The 13,872-nt window shown below is 42.5% G+C and overlaps 1 protein-coding gene across 1 annotated transcript; it reads right to left on the bottom strand.

Moving 5' to 3' along the window:
* Positions 1-11,894: 11,894 nt before the first annotated feature.
* On the bottom strand, positions 11,895-12,885 carry LOC114930936 (ABC transporter C family member 9-like). The gene is made up of 3 exons (XM_029302794.2): positions 12,620-12,885; positions 12,347-12,538; positions 11,895-12,278 (listed from the first exon to the last, which is right to left on the bottom strand). The coding sequence occupies exons 1-3, from the start codon at positions 12,625-12,627 to the stop codon at positions 12,143-12,145; spliced, it is 336 nt and encodes a 111-aa protein (XP_029158627.2). The 5' UTR covers positions 12,628-12,885; the 3' UTR covers positions 11,895-12,142.
* Between the last annotated feature and the right edge of the window lie 987 nt (positions 12,886-13,872).

Raw genomic sequence — 13,872 nt, 5'->3', positions numbered from 1 at the left:
CATGACTCTTTCCACTGGATTGGATTGTGGATTATATGGTGACGTTTTACGGATTTCCCATCCTTTTTCGTTGGCAAAATTGGACCATTTTTCGGACAAGAATTGTCCTCCGTTGTCGGTTACAAATGTTTTCGGTTTGGCCATGTTCGTAAGGTATTCTTCTTCGATTGTTTGCATTATGGTTTCGATTTTTTGGTTGCATATTGGAAAACAACGGATTAATTTTGAAAATTGGTCCATAATTACGATGATATATCTTTTTCCTTCTTTGGTTCTAGGTAAAGGGCCGAACAAGTCTAATGACACCGTGTCGTTTTCTTTTTCCGGCAAGTCGTAAAATTGTGGACCTTGTGTCGGTCTGGTGTAGTACTTCGATGCCATACACGTATTACATGACGCGACTACGTCTCTTGTTAATCTATCCAGATTTTCTATGTGGAAAAATCTTTTCGCGAATCCGATCGTTTTATCGGTTCCAAAATGTACCAAGAATTTGTGTACGGAATTTATTAATTCCCATGCGATCTGATTTGGAATTAATATTCGCTCGTTGGTACCGTGATTTATTCTTACAAGTCCGTCGCGGATTTTAATGTTTGGATTTTGCTGTGTTATTTTTTCTTGAATAATCTGGTCGTTTCGTTGAGCTTCCTGGATGGTTTTTATCCAATTTTCTGGGTTATCTTCTTCTTCCAACTCGAGGATCGAGTATACTCTGTACTCGTTTTGTATGGATGTTTGATTGTTGTCGTCTTGGTATTGCCTTGACAACGCGTCTGCGATCTTGTTTTTCGTGCCTGGGATATGGTTTATATCGAGGTCGAACTCTTGTAGAAACGACATCCATCGGGCTATGCGTTCGCTGGCGTTTGCGCACGAACTCACGAATTTGATGGCGCGATGGTCCGTGTTGACTCTTACATTTCTGCCCATCAACATCACGTGCCATTTCTTAAGTGCAAATACCAGTGCGAGACATTCGATCTCTGTGATCGTATAATTTTTTTCCGCGTTTTTTAAACTACGACTGGCGTAAGCTATAGTATATTTTTGATGGTCGTTTTCCCTCTCGTACTGATATAGACGTGCTCCTAGTCCGGTTTTGGATGCGTCCACATCGATTCCGAAATTCATTTTTGGGTTAGTTAAATATAACGTTGGAGCGTTGGTGAATGCTCTCTTGATGTTCTCGAACGCCTCTTGTTCGGTTTCCGTCCATACGAATTTTACGTTCTTTTTTAATAAATTTTCTAGGGGTTTCGTTAGTCTTGCCAAATTTTTAACAAATCTTCGATCCCAGTTGACTAAACCCAAAAATGCTTGGATGTTTTTCTTAGTTTTGGGCCTCTGGAACGAGGCTATCGAACATTTCGTTTCTTCGTTAATGTTCGCTGTTATATTGTCGAACGTGTGTCCCAGGAATTTTATCTCCCTTTTTAGGAATTCGCATTTTTCTTTATTAAGTTTGAAGCCGACGTCTTCCAAACGTCCAATCACGAGATCTAAATGTTTTAGATGTTCCTGGAGACTGTTCGACGCAATCAAAATGTCGTCGAGATAGACGATAACAAACTTCAGATTGTCGTTTTTTAATGCCTTATTCATGGCTCTTGTAAAAGATGCACCGGCTGTTTTCAAACCGAATGGTAATCTCTTGAATACGTATGATTGGCCATCGAACATGAATCCAGTGTACTTTCTACTATTTTTGTCTAGGGGAATTTGCCAAAATGCCTGGGTGACGTCTAGCGTGGAGAAGTATTTTTTATTTCCTATGCGGCTGAACACCTCGTCGATAGTTGGAGGTTGTGCGTGGTCCGCCACCATCTTTTTGTTTATCTCTCTCGCGTCCAAGCATATCCGCAAATCTCCGGATTTCTTTTTAACCGTGACCAATGGGTTGATGTATTGAGTCGCGGCCTTTTTGACGATTCCTTGTTGAGTCCATTCCTTTATCATTTTGCGTACCGCGTCTCTATGTATCTCAGGAACGGGATATGATTTCTTTTTGTACGGTTTATCGTCGCTCATTTCTATCTTATGTTCGTAGTGGCTTACTTTGCCGATTTTGTCTTCGAATACCTTTGGATGTTTCTTTAGTATTCTATTTAGTTCGACGCCCCCTTCTATTTCAGACATGGCGATCGATAGAATAGACTTGACTTCTTTATTGTTTCTAAATTTGACGTTGAACTTGTTTTCGCGGTATTTAATCCTCGCGTTAAATCTGTTCAACATATCGTTTCCCAATACAATTGGGTACGATAATTTATCGACTATATAAAATTCCTGCAATAGTCGATTTTTCTCGATGTTTATCGATAATTGTATTTTGCATGCTATCGTGAGCTCCTGTTCGCCAAAAGCACCTTTCAGTTTGCATTTTCTTACCGGAATTCGATCGAAATTTTCTCCGGCTTTTATTATGCTGTCCAACGTGTTTTTGGACATGACAGATATCTCCGCACCTGTATCGACTAGTGCGCGTATTTTGGTCTTGCCAATTCTAATGTCGATAATTGGGTTCGATTGCGATTTGTTCTTACTATGACCCTCGTCATCGCTTAGATCTTTGATGATCTTTTGGGTCCTCATAATCGAGATTCTTTTTTCTTCAAAGGACTCTTCCGGATTGTTATTCGGGCTACTTTCGTCCGTAGTGTCTTCGGAATCCGTCGATGAAAGTTGTCTTTGCTTGATAGTAGAAATTCCCTTCTTCTTCGGCGCTTTCGTCTCGTTGGATGTTTTTCTTCCTCTTGAGGCATCTTTCGATTTCGTTGCTTTATTCTGCCGGTCCTCTTCATCGGACTCGGATTCTGGAAACTCCACCTTCGGCTTTGACTTTTTTGCTTCTTGTCCGTACCATGGAAGCGCTTTTTGCTCCCTGTTTCGGACATATGGACTCTTTGTCGAGCTCCACTTAGTTCTCTGGTATTGTATCGCCGGATCTTGTCTCTTCTTTATCGCACTTTTCGACGAGGCTTTCTCCGATGACTTGTCTCTTGCTGACTTAGTCTCCGCAGCTGCCTGTTTCTCGTCGTGTATTTCCTCAAGGATCGACGTTAGTTCGGAAATATTTTTAGTGGTTGACCACTTGATTTCCCGCGCGACTTCTTTATCGAAGTGTCTTTTAACGCAGCGTATTATTTCCGCGTCTCCCATTGGTGGTTCAAGCAGTTTTGCTTGTCTGGCTAAATCCAGGGCGTAATCCGCCATTGTTGATGATTTTCCAGGTTTGTACTGCCCCATATAGAGTTTTTCGCGAAATTTGGCTTGCTGGGTATCTCCCCAGAAACGTTGAATAAACGCCTCCCGCGCCTCGTTTATATGTGCGAAATCTTGGACCTCGTACCATACGGCCGCTTGGTCCCTCATGCACCTTCCAAAAAAGTGTATTAAATCTTGGTCGTCGATCTCTTCGTGGTTCGCGATCGAATTAAACTTCTTTAAGAACCTCATGGGGTTTATATCTTCCGTTTTTCCACTGAATTTTAGTTCTTCGAATGGGCTTTTTAACCACCCTCCCTTTGGTAGGCGTATGCCAATGTTTTGCCTTGCGCTTACTCTCGGATCGATCACGTTTGTATTCCTCTCTATATCTTCTAACGAGTCTTGGGAGGCGTATCGACTTGCCGATAGCTCTACATTTTTTAGTGCAATTGACATAGCTTTAACCTGTTCCTCTAGGATTCGGATTCTATCGTCGGCTCCGTCTTCGGGATTCTTCATTGATGAAGTTCCTTGTTGCGGATCATCGGTCTTACTTAGCGGGTTGCGTACCTTTCCAGATCTTAGGGTAGTCGGTGGCGAATGCATCACTCCCTTGAAGACTTGCTTCTTTTGATCTTCGGTGTCGCTGTCCATTATGCCGAATTTTAATACCGAATTTAATTTATGACTCTGCCCTTCTTGAACTTTGGCAAATGTTTATTGCCTAATGGAATTATTTGTCGCGTCCGAATATCAATGTATTGCTTATCGCGTATCGCGTTAGCTTATTCGCTTTTTGATAGTAAATCTAATACGGACGTACTTTAGAATCACCCGGTATATTGTTTCCGAACGATTCTATTTTTTCGCGTTTTTAAATTTTTCGCGAAGAACGGAAATTAATTGTACGGAATTATTTATTGTACGTTTGGTAAGTTACTAGTATTGCGTAACACGTTCGTTTATTATTTTATAAGAAATAATTAAAATCGTAACAATTTAAATACCCGGTATGTTGTTTCGGTTGCTTTGATGACTACGCGTATGTTGGCGCGTCTTTGTCGGTGCGCGGTTTGCCTCGCCTTTGTCGGCGTGCGGTCTCTCGCGTCTTTGTCGGCGCGCGGTTTACCTCGGCTTTGTCGGCGTGCGGTCTCTCGCGTTTTTGTCGGTGCGCGGTTTACCTCGGCTTTGTCGGCACGCGGTCTCTCGCGTCTTTGTCGGCGCGCGGTTTACCTCGGCTTTGTCGGCGCGCGGTCTCTCGCGTCTTTGTCGGTGCGCGGTTATTTGATACTGCGCTTTTCGAGTACTTAAAAGTACTTTATCAATTATGCGCTTTTCCAACGTATATTTCACTGAAATTGATTTACAAGATTAATATATTCTTTATTGCATCGCACTTTCGCTAGGCGTGACAGTTTGTCGACGCCTTCTTTTATTAGCGGGTGCTTTGTTTGATGCGGAACAATTATCAACACAATTTTTGTGCAGATTGACTTACAGGAAGATGTAGGTGATTAAATAAATTAATATCTATCACGCTTCATGCATCACACAACTGCCAGACGGAACAATCGCTGTCCCTATCTTCTTTTATTGGCGTGTGTCTTTTGATTGACGCAATTCTACCATGCAATTCTTCATGCGCTATTTCGCGATAACCTTGTTGATTATTCACGACTTTTATTTTTATTTACGTTAGATATTTTCTATCCGCGAATGAAACGTGCTGACGTTTCCTATTGCACCACCTTTTAAGGCTAGGGTGTCTAACTTTTGTGATTTGTTGATTCGTTTCTGATTTAACTACTTCGCGAATCGCTTTCGGTTTTTCGTTACCGATTTTACGTTTTTTGAACGTGTTTCTATTTTATCCGTTTTTGCGTGCAAGGCTTATTCTTTGGCTTTAATATCGAACGTGATGTTCAACCGCTGTCACGGTCATTACGCTTCTCGGGCTATGCTACTTTATTTTCGCGATCGCCGTGCTATTCGCGTATTATGACTTTTGCCTGTTTTTGCAATTTTAACCGTTAATTTGCAAGTTTTCCTAACCGTATTATCGAATTTATTGTTTTCGACAATTTTCGCGGTCGCCACCTTTTTCGAAAGTGGTCTTATTCTAAGCAATAACTATTATCAAACGCGATGCTCGATAGCTGTCACGGTTACTATTTAACTTATAATAATAATTGGTTTCGGATTTTATTCTAATCTAACTGTTTTACGTTACACGTTCTTTTCAATCCGGCCTGTTGAAACTTGATTTCGACCGGTAGAATCGGTGGCTTGTGTATTAACTGCCGTTTCGCTAAACGGCAGCTGTCACGGTCGCCACCTTTTTCGTTAGAACAAGTGGTGCCGTATTTCTTAAATTAATTTTTTACACTACAGGTTCTTTTAGTCCGGGCCTGTCGAAGTTCGATTTCGACAGGTGTCACGGTCGCCAGCTTTTTCGGTACTCACTGTCTTGCGACAATAAATTCCAGGCTGGCGTTCGACTACTCACGGCGGCTATGTTTCACTGTGACCGAACGTGCTTGCGGTTGGTACTCACTATTTCGACTTACCGGTCCAGACGGCCCCGCTTTGATCATTGAACGGTCGCCAGTTGCTTTGACCATTAATAGCAACAAGGTTGGGAGGCTTTGATACTCTCCTCTTTATTTTCAGGTTCGACGCTGGATTCGTGGATCACCAGAACGCAGCTGCTACCCGACGAGGATCTCCGTGGGATAGGCACAAAGAAGGTAAGTATTTGACACACTGTTTTTCAATAACCAAGGAATTGTTTATTCCACAAAGTCCAATGCTCTATTTACACTTGCGCTTCTGTTTATAGGCACTTGTTTCCCGACAGAGTTATTTTCGTGATGCTCTTCAGCCTTTAGGCTGTTGACATTTTCGTCACGATTGTTATTTCGGATCGCGTCGATCAGTATTTACCGATTCCTTTATGACGAACTTCCGACTTGGAACGCGTAAGTCAGTGCTCGCTGACGTTTCAAACTACACGAACCTCGAGAGCTCGCTTGCGACGGCTTTTATACCCATCCGGGTGTAACGCGCCTCTCTACGAACCCGCCGACCAATCGGCGCCGAGCGTCCTCTCCGCCGATGCTCGGGCGAATCGCGACGCTCGGGAGTAAACTCTGCTCCATCGGAGTTCCTGATTTTATTTTCGCGCTATAAGGCATACTCGTAAAAGGTTCCTTTTTTACATAACTATGCGATTTTTCGATGGTACTTGCTAATGTGCTATCGGACGCTTCTTTTTATAGTATAAACATATAGTTACAACATATTTACAACTTATTAACTACGGTAAGTGTTTTTGTTACATATAAATATGTTTTTCTTATTTTATGTTATTTTTATATTTCTATATACTTTCATTCTAGGTTAAAATATATATTATTAGAATTATCTCATTGTTACAGATATACTCAACAATTACTTTTAAATTACTACAAAATTAATTTCACCACAAAATAAAACAACGTATTATTACTTTGGCCAATGTCAATCATGGTCCTTGGCCATGTTAATTAAAAATATTTGCTGGCTAAAATTAAAGACCCAGTCGTATTTCGTGCGACGAATAAATAAAATATTTTTCCACGTAAATAAAACACAAGAATACGCTTTTAAAGTCATCAAAACTTAATATTATAGATTAACGATATTCGAGTCCATAGGTTGATTATACGTGACGTTAACGGATCAAACCCGGTTAATCCTTCCATAGATGTTCCTCATAAACTTCGCGGAAACGCTTGGATAGTTTATGGATATTTCCATCCATGGTTTGATCCATTTAGTCGCAACTCGAATATCCATGGATAATTACGGGTTATTTATCCCCAGAATAATTTTATGCTAAAAATAAAAATGTTCCGTCCACAGATTTCGATCGCATCGTAAGGCTTACCTATGGGTGATAATGAAACGTAAAATGATCCATACCCATGGATGTCAATTCCTTCGGTGTTAAAATAAATTATTAAATAAGTTGCACGATCGATTCCTGTGGACGAATCCTTATCCTAGCTTACCCTAATAACTATACATTTATATACACTGTTCCTTCAGGGTTTAAAAGTCACTCGGGGGCAAATCGTGGGCGATGAGTCGAGGATCGGTTGATGTTCCTGGGATGACCTCCGGATGCGTCTGCGGTGCTTGTGCGTGGTCAGGATCGACCATCGGTTGGATCTGCTGGCTGCTTGCGAGTGTCTGCTGCGGAGCCTGCATCTCCGAGCCGCGACCAACCACCGGTCGCAGGGGCAGGTTTTCCAAATCGTAGGGCATGTACACTGACCCTATAATTAGATCCCTGGCTATTCCACCGGTCGTCTTTATCTTCAGTCTGATGGCAACAAAGTCACCATCGCTAAATTGTGGCAGTAGACAGGCGTCTATTCCTTTCGCTATAATGCACGCTCTCGGTCGGTCCGTGTTTCCGGCCCAGAATAGTTTTCCACAGCTGCCAAGTCCTCTTATGTGTCCCTTGATGATCCATGGTTCTTGTATTAAAAATATATATTTACTTGTGTGCATCACAGCTGCGCACCTGGCTAGTACAGCCGATGCGCTTTTGCTGTGATGCAAGTTAATCTGCGTAAAGTGAATCCGGTCCGCCATATTTATGCTGACGGGTCCGGTGATTTCTCCTTTGCGCCTTCCTTACTGCTTTCTCCAGCAGGCAACCTGATCGTTGCCTGCCCAAGTCCACAGTAGGGTTTAAAATTGAGAGCTCTTAGCGCCCTCAAAGCCCCATCCCCAACAAGGGCAGCGAAGTGGGTGCTCGTGGCGTCCCTGCTTTCGCTACCCTTCGCGATCACCCAGTCCGGTGACTGGATGCCTACGTTTTGCCTGTCAAGTAGCTCCAACGCTTCCTTGACAGGTATTGTGGGATCCTCAACATGCACTACGATTCGATGTCTCTTAGGGAGCTCATCGACTCGCAGTGCACGCAGTTCGATCCCATTGATCTTGATTTCTGAGGTTAGGCTTCTAAGCCACTCCTCAGTTTCCCTGTTCGTGCAGTTAAAAACAACTGCCCCGTCCCTATCCGAGGTGCCTCTGAAAGTAGGCGCTTTGGTACCCCTTGCTAAGCAAAGGATACGCCTTCTGACCGTTTCTTTCAGAAGCGATGCCTCGTCTTTTTCCAGTCTTTTGTCAGGGTAAGCCAAGGGAACCAGGGCAACCCTCACAAGACCGGAGGTCAATTGGGCAAAAGTCCTTTGATCAGTTATGACTTTCGGCCTTTTGCCCAACTGAGTGTTACTGGCAGGACTGGGTGTGCTATGCTCCGATCTGAGTCGCTTAACCGCCCCAGAAGGAGCTCGCTCCCCCGTCCTGGGAGTAACTGTCGAAACAGATGTCAGTTCCGAGGTGGGCTTTTCAGCTTCCCCCTTCGCCTCCATCTGCTTCTGTTTTTTATAGCGTCGCCTTGCCGCTCCGCTATAACGAAACCTAGCGATTGGTGGCTAGGCCTTATTTGGCTCCGCCCCCGAATTGCTCGGGCTTTCTCCTCCAGGTCGTTCGTCACCTAAGGTGGCCACGCCCTGTAGGACTTCCGAAAAGTTTTCATTTTGATTTTGGCTTGTACTCATATTTGATCCCACGAGTACCGCGGCCGCGCGGTATCACCTGGGCAGAGCCGCGAATGCCCAGGGCTTGGCTCGATACTCTCGAAGGTCGCCCGGTATCCGAGAGGCACCGTTTGTGACGTAACTCCCCTTACGCCATGCAGCCCTCAGCACGGTTGCACACACTTTAGCTTGGGGAGGTTCCTCTTTGTCCGGCGCACACGGTTGCCATCTCCTGAGCGAGCGGCCCCCGCGCGCCCCCTCAAGCCCCTCCACCCGCCCCAGCAGCCGGACGAGCCAAGGGGGCCCAGACCAGTCGGTCACACCCCTGAACGGGTGATATCCTTCCACCCCGGACCCCCCCCCCCCCATCAGCCGCGGGACTTCGTCAAGGTGGGAACCCATCGGGGGGTTTATTTGAGTTGATTTATTTATTGATTTATTTGAGTTATTTATTGAGGGGAGTGCGACGTATCTCTTATAGTACCCAACCGGCCGGCCAGGCGGTCGGCGACGCACGGTCCTACGCACGGCCGTATGCGAGCGCGAGCGCCGAAAGGCGCGTTCAATCGAGACATTGTCGCGGAGAGCAAACGATCGAAAAGTCCTATTGTACGATAAAATATTATCACGATAGCCGTATGGCGAATGTCAAACAACGATAATTAGCATTAATTAAGAAGGAAACAAACGAAATGCCGGGACAATAAGGTATAAGCACCGACGGTACCTCCGGGCCGGGCGGCAACTCCGGGTCGGGCGGCACCTCCGGGCCAGGCGACACCTCCGGGAACCACGGCCGACCGGCGGCACCTCCGGGCCGGGCGACACCTCCGGGAACCACGGCCGACCGGCGACACCTCCGGGCCGGGCGACACCTCCGGGAACCACGGCCGACCGGCGACACCTCTGGGCCGGGCGACACCTCCGGGCCGGGCGACACCTCCGGGAACCACGGCCGACCGGCGACACCTTCGGGACGAGCGGCACCTCCGGACGACCGAATGATCTCTCGAAGTCAGACGACCGCCGGCGGTACCTCCGGAACACTTAACGACGATTTACGGCGCCGCAACGAGGAGAGCTACGTAAAAACGTTTCGGACGAAAGTTACTTACTATTCGGCGCTCGCTCGACATAAGGGCGCTGTCCGATTACTAACTCGAAACGTGTCTCTCAAACCCACGTGTCGGAGACATATATTTCGAATTATTACGGATGATACGCAACACGCAAGCTGCGGTGACCGCGATTACGGTACGGAACACTCGCCCGATGCGAAATCACGCGCGCGGCAACCGAGACGGCTCGTTACGGGCGTGATTATACGTGCGGCACCACATAACGGCCGGCGTCAACTTGGGGACGGACGGCACCTCCGGGACGGGCGACACCTCCGGACGACCGAATGATTTCACCAAGTCCGTCGCCCGCCGGCGGTACCTCCGGGGCACTTGACGGCGAGTAGCGCCGCTACGAGGAGATAATGCTACGATACGGAAATACGTTTCGGACAAAGGTTTCGTACTTTTCGACGCTCCGCACGACCGCGCGACACGATTATTACGATATCTGCTAATTCCCGGCTTACACTCGTCGGATGCACAATCTTCGAGATTCTACGACCGATACGTGGACGAATGCAGGCAGGATGTCGATAAGCAAAGCCGGAGTGTTTGCACGAATAAACTTTCCGATGCGTCCTCATTTAATTAATCTCATTTAGCTCGCTCGTTAGCGGTACAAGCGAGAACTCGGGAACAGGCGCATAATTAAACGTCATTAAATGAATAAATATTTTTTCAGAAAATATTTATTTAGTCAAATCGGAAATATTTTAATTTTTTATTCAAAAATAATACGTAGATTACTTGTATTTAAGAAATTGCAAAAAATAAGTAGAATACCTAATTTTTATTATTTCAACACATAAAACTTAAAGTTAAGTTACGTTGTGAGAATTTTATAAAAAAAGAAGTTAGAGAAATTGCACTGCGCAAAGTCATTTATTTTGATTTCTTCATATATTTATATTATATGTAGAGTAGCAATACTGTGTAGTTATTACAATTCTTTTATTGATAATATATATTCATGATTACAAGTGCAATATGTGAAATTAATTATATGACACATTAAGCTAAAAGTTAAGTTACATTGCGAGAATTTTATAAAAAGAAAGTTGGAAAAGCTGCACTACGCAAAGCTATTTATTTTGATTTTTTCATATATTTTCAGTTTTTATAAATTTATCAAATCAGAGTGAATTCTCTCTTTAATATTATTTAGTATTATATTTAGTATAATATTTTAGTATTATATTTAGTATTATATTTTAGTATTATATTTAGTATTATATTTTACTATTATATTTGTCACTATGTCAAAGTATATTAATATATTAATCTTTGTGATCAGATCTCTCAGAACAATGCGTGGATTATTTCTATTAAACTATTAACAATATCCAAAAAATCGTCTTTACTTTCTATAAAAATAAAGTAAATTTAATTATTTAAATATAAGTAATCAGAAATTAACGCATTGATGCAAGAATTTAACTGACAAGAAAATTAAAAAGCGCTGTGTAAAAACTTTAGAATTTTTACAATTTATATTAATATTAACCTCCCAAAAATCAAATTAATATGTTATGTGCTGTTGTATGCACTTAATACATACAATATTATTGCAATGAAAACATTTTATATTACTTTAAATAAATATATAATAATGATACTATTCTGTACAATTATACATATAATACATGTTTTTCTTAAAATTCCTATTAACTGAACAATTAATGTGTATCGTCTTGTGTTTTATATTTATCACATAATAATTACAAAAATTTTTAAAAATTTGAATACCTAAAAGATTATAACTTAACGACATTTCCCATTATGTAAAAAAATGCAAATTAAAAAAAATTATTTAAATTAATTTTGAAATATTTATCTTCAGAAGAATTGCAGAAAATGTTTACACTCTTAGTTCTAGTTTCTTAATAATAATTGTTAGAATCCATGAGGGATTACATAGAACCCATAATTAAACATTGGATTTACGAAGATAATTTTTCAATTTGAGGTATTCAATTTGAGAATTTTTTATTCAAAAGCAAAGCAAATGAGAAAGTAAGAAAAAAAGACTAATTTCACAGAGATAAATAAATATCAAGTCATTAATACAGGAACAATTGCTTTCTTGAATATTACAGATAAGAAGTACCTTCGCATTGTGTAGCACAGCTCTGACTAAGCAGAACAATTGTCTCTGCCCAGTGCTGAGATTACTACCACCTTCATCCAAGCCTGCATCCAAACCATCCATTCGATGAACTAAAGAATGCACTTTACATTTCTCGAAGGTTTTGTATATATGTGCATATAGGTATACTGATCCAACGAATCCACATTCTCTCGATTAGTACCCGAGAAAAGAAACGGATTCTGAGGTATAATTGCTAAACGGGATCTGGAATGTTTTTCTTTTCTTTACAACTGTTAACATACAATGATTATTTTTTGCAAGTTTATGAATACCTTAATGTGTTCAGTTGTAACGTTTGAATATTCACGTTGTCGATTAATATACTCCCAGAACTGATCTCTGTCAGTCTAAACAACGAAGCTAGTAACGAACTTTTTCCAGCACCGGTGCGACCAACGACGTCTATTTTTTCCGCTGGTCGAGTAACGAATGTTATCTCTTTCAACGATGGCACTAAATGGTTCCTGCGAATATAATTACAAAAATTTCTTTTACCAAATGTTACAATCGTGCATTATCTTTATCAAAAAATTTGAAAATATTACCTGTACATCAAAACAACTTTTTTAATTCCACAACACTTTGACTAGGCCACGCGTAAGGTTGATTAGTGCCCATTGTATTTTCAGTCGGCACATGATCTAAATACTGTTTAACTCGTTCCACCGCAATCTCTCTCTCTCTCTCTCTCTCAGTCTCAGTAACACCAGCGCGATGACGCGACACGCGATATGCGACGAATCGCGAGAATAGGATTTTCTACCTATTCATATAAACGCGATGCGCGATTACGAAACCTAACATCATTTATTGCATAGTTACCATTTATTGCAATTTTATAATTTAATGACAATATCGCTCTCGGATCGATGTCGTTGCACGTTTATTTATAACCAAAAAGATCCTCTTTGTTTATAACGACATCGCATCTATAGATAGGATCGCAGTAAATCGCTCGTCGCGCGCTACAAATCTTCAAACTTGGTCAACTTTTTTGCGATGTCGCACTCTATAGTGCGACGGATATGACGTGCGGAAAAGCTGCACGCTCATTGGATATCGCGCATCGCGTGTCGCGTCATCGCGCTGGTGTGCAGGAGCCATAAAGGTGCATTTACATGCTAGCATCAAGCGTCAAGCATCTACGTTTGCGCAGATGTCACATAAGATAAAAAATAACTTCTTGTGGCTAATAATATTAATAAATATAATAAATATAATGATTATAATTAATATTATATTAATTTTCAGTACTAATATGTGCTAATATTCATTTGATCTCGACTTATTCATCGTATGATCTCGTATGATTCATCTTATTATTAGCAGCAAGAAGCTGAAATCTATTTTATTTAACATTTGCGCAATGAGTTTTTACGCCGACACGTTTGATGCTATCATATAAAAGCATCTTTATATCCAAATAATCCAATAGGATCGCATTGGAGCGAGAAGTATGTTGGGGAGAGCGCGTGTTTCCCCATCGGGCGAGTTCCGTACCGAACCCGGGGGTTACCGCAGCTTGGGTTGCGTATCATCGTAAAAATTCGAATATATGTCTCCCACCTTTTGGGGTTTTTGAGCAGTTTCGAGTTGAAGGACAGCGCCCTCATGTCAGCGAGCGCCGAATGTAAGTAATTTCGTCCGAAACGTTTTTACGTGCTTCCTCGTTTCGGCGCCCTAAATCGTTTAAGTGTTCCCGGGGGGGACCGCCGGCGGTCGTTTACTTCGAGAGATTGGTCGTCCGGGGGTGCCGCCCGTCCCGGAGGTGTCGCCGGTCGGCCGTGGGTTTCCCCCA

The sequence above is a fragment of the Nylanderia fulva genome, unplaced genomic scaffold, assembly GCF_048542155.1.
Source record: "Nylanderia fulva isolate GAGA-0341 unplaced genomic scaffold, ASM4854215v1 Scaffold665, whole genome shotgun sequence".
Taxonomy (NCBI): Eukaryota; Metazoa; Arthropoda; class Insecta; order Hymenoptera; family Formicidae; genus Nylanderia; species Nylanderia fulva.
Note: the sequence above shows the minus strand (reverse complement) of the source record. Positions and strands in the feature narration are given on the sequence as shown.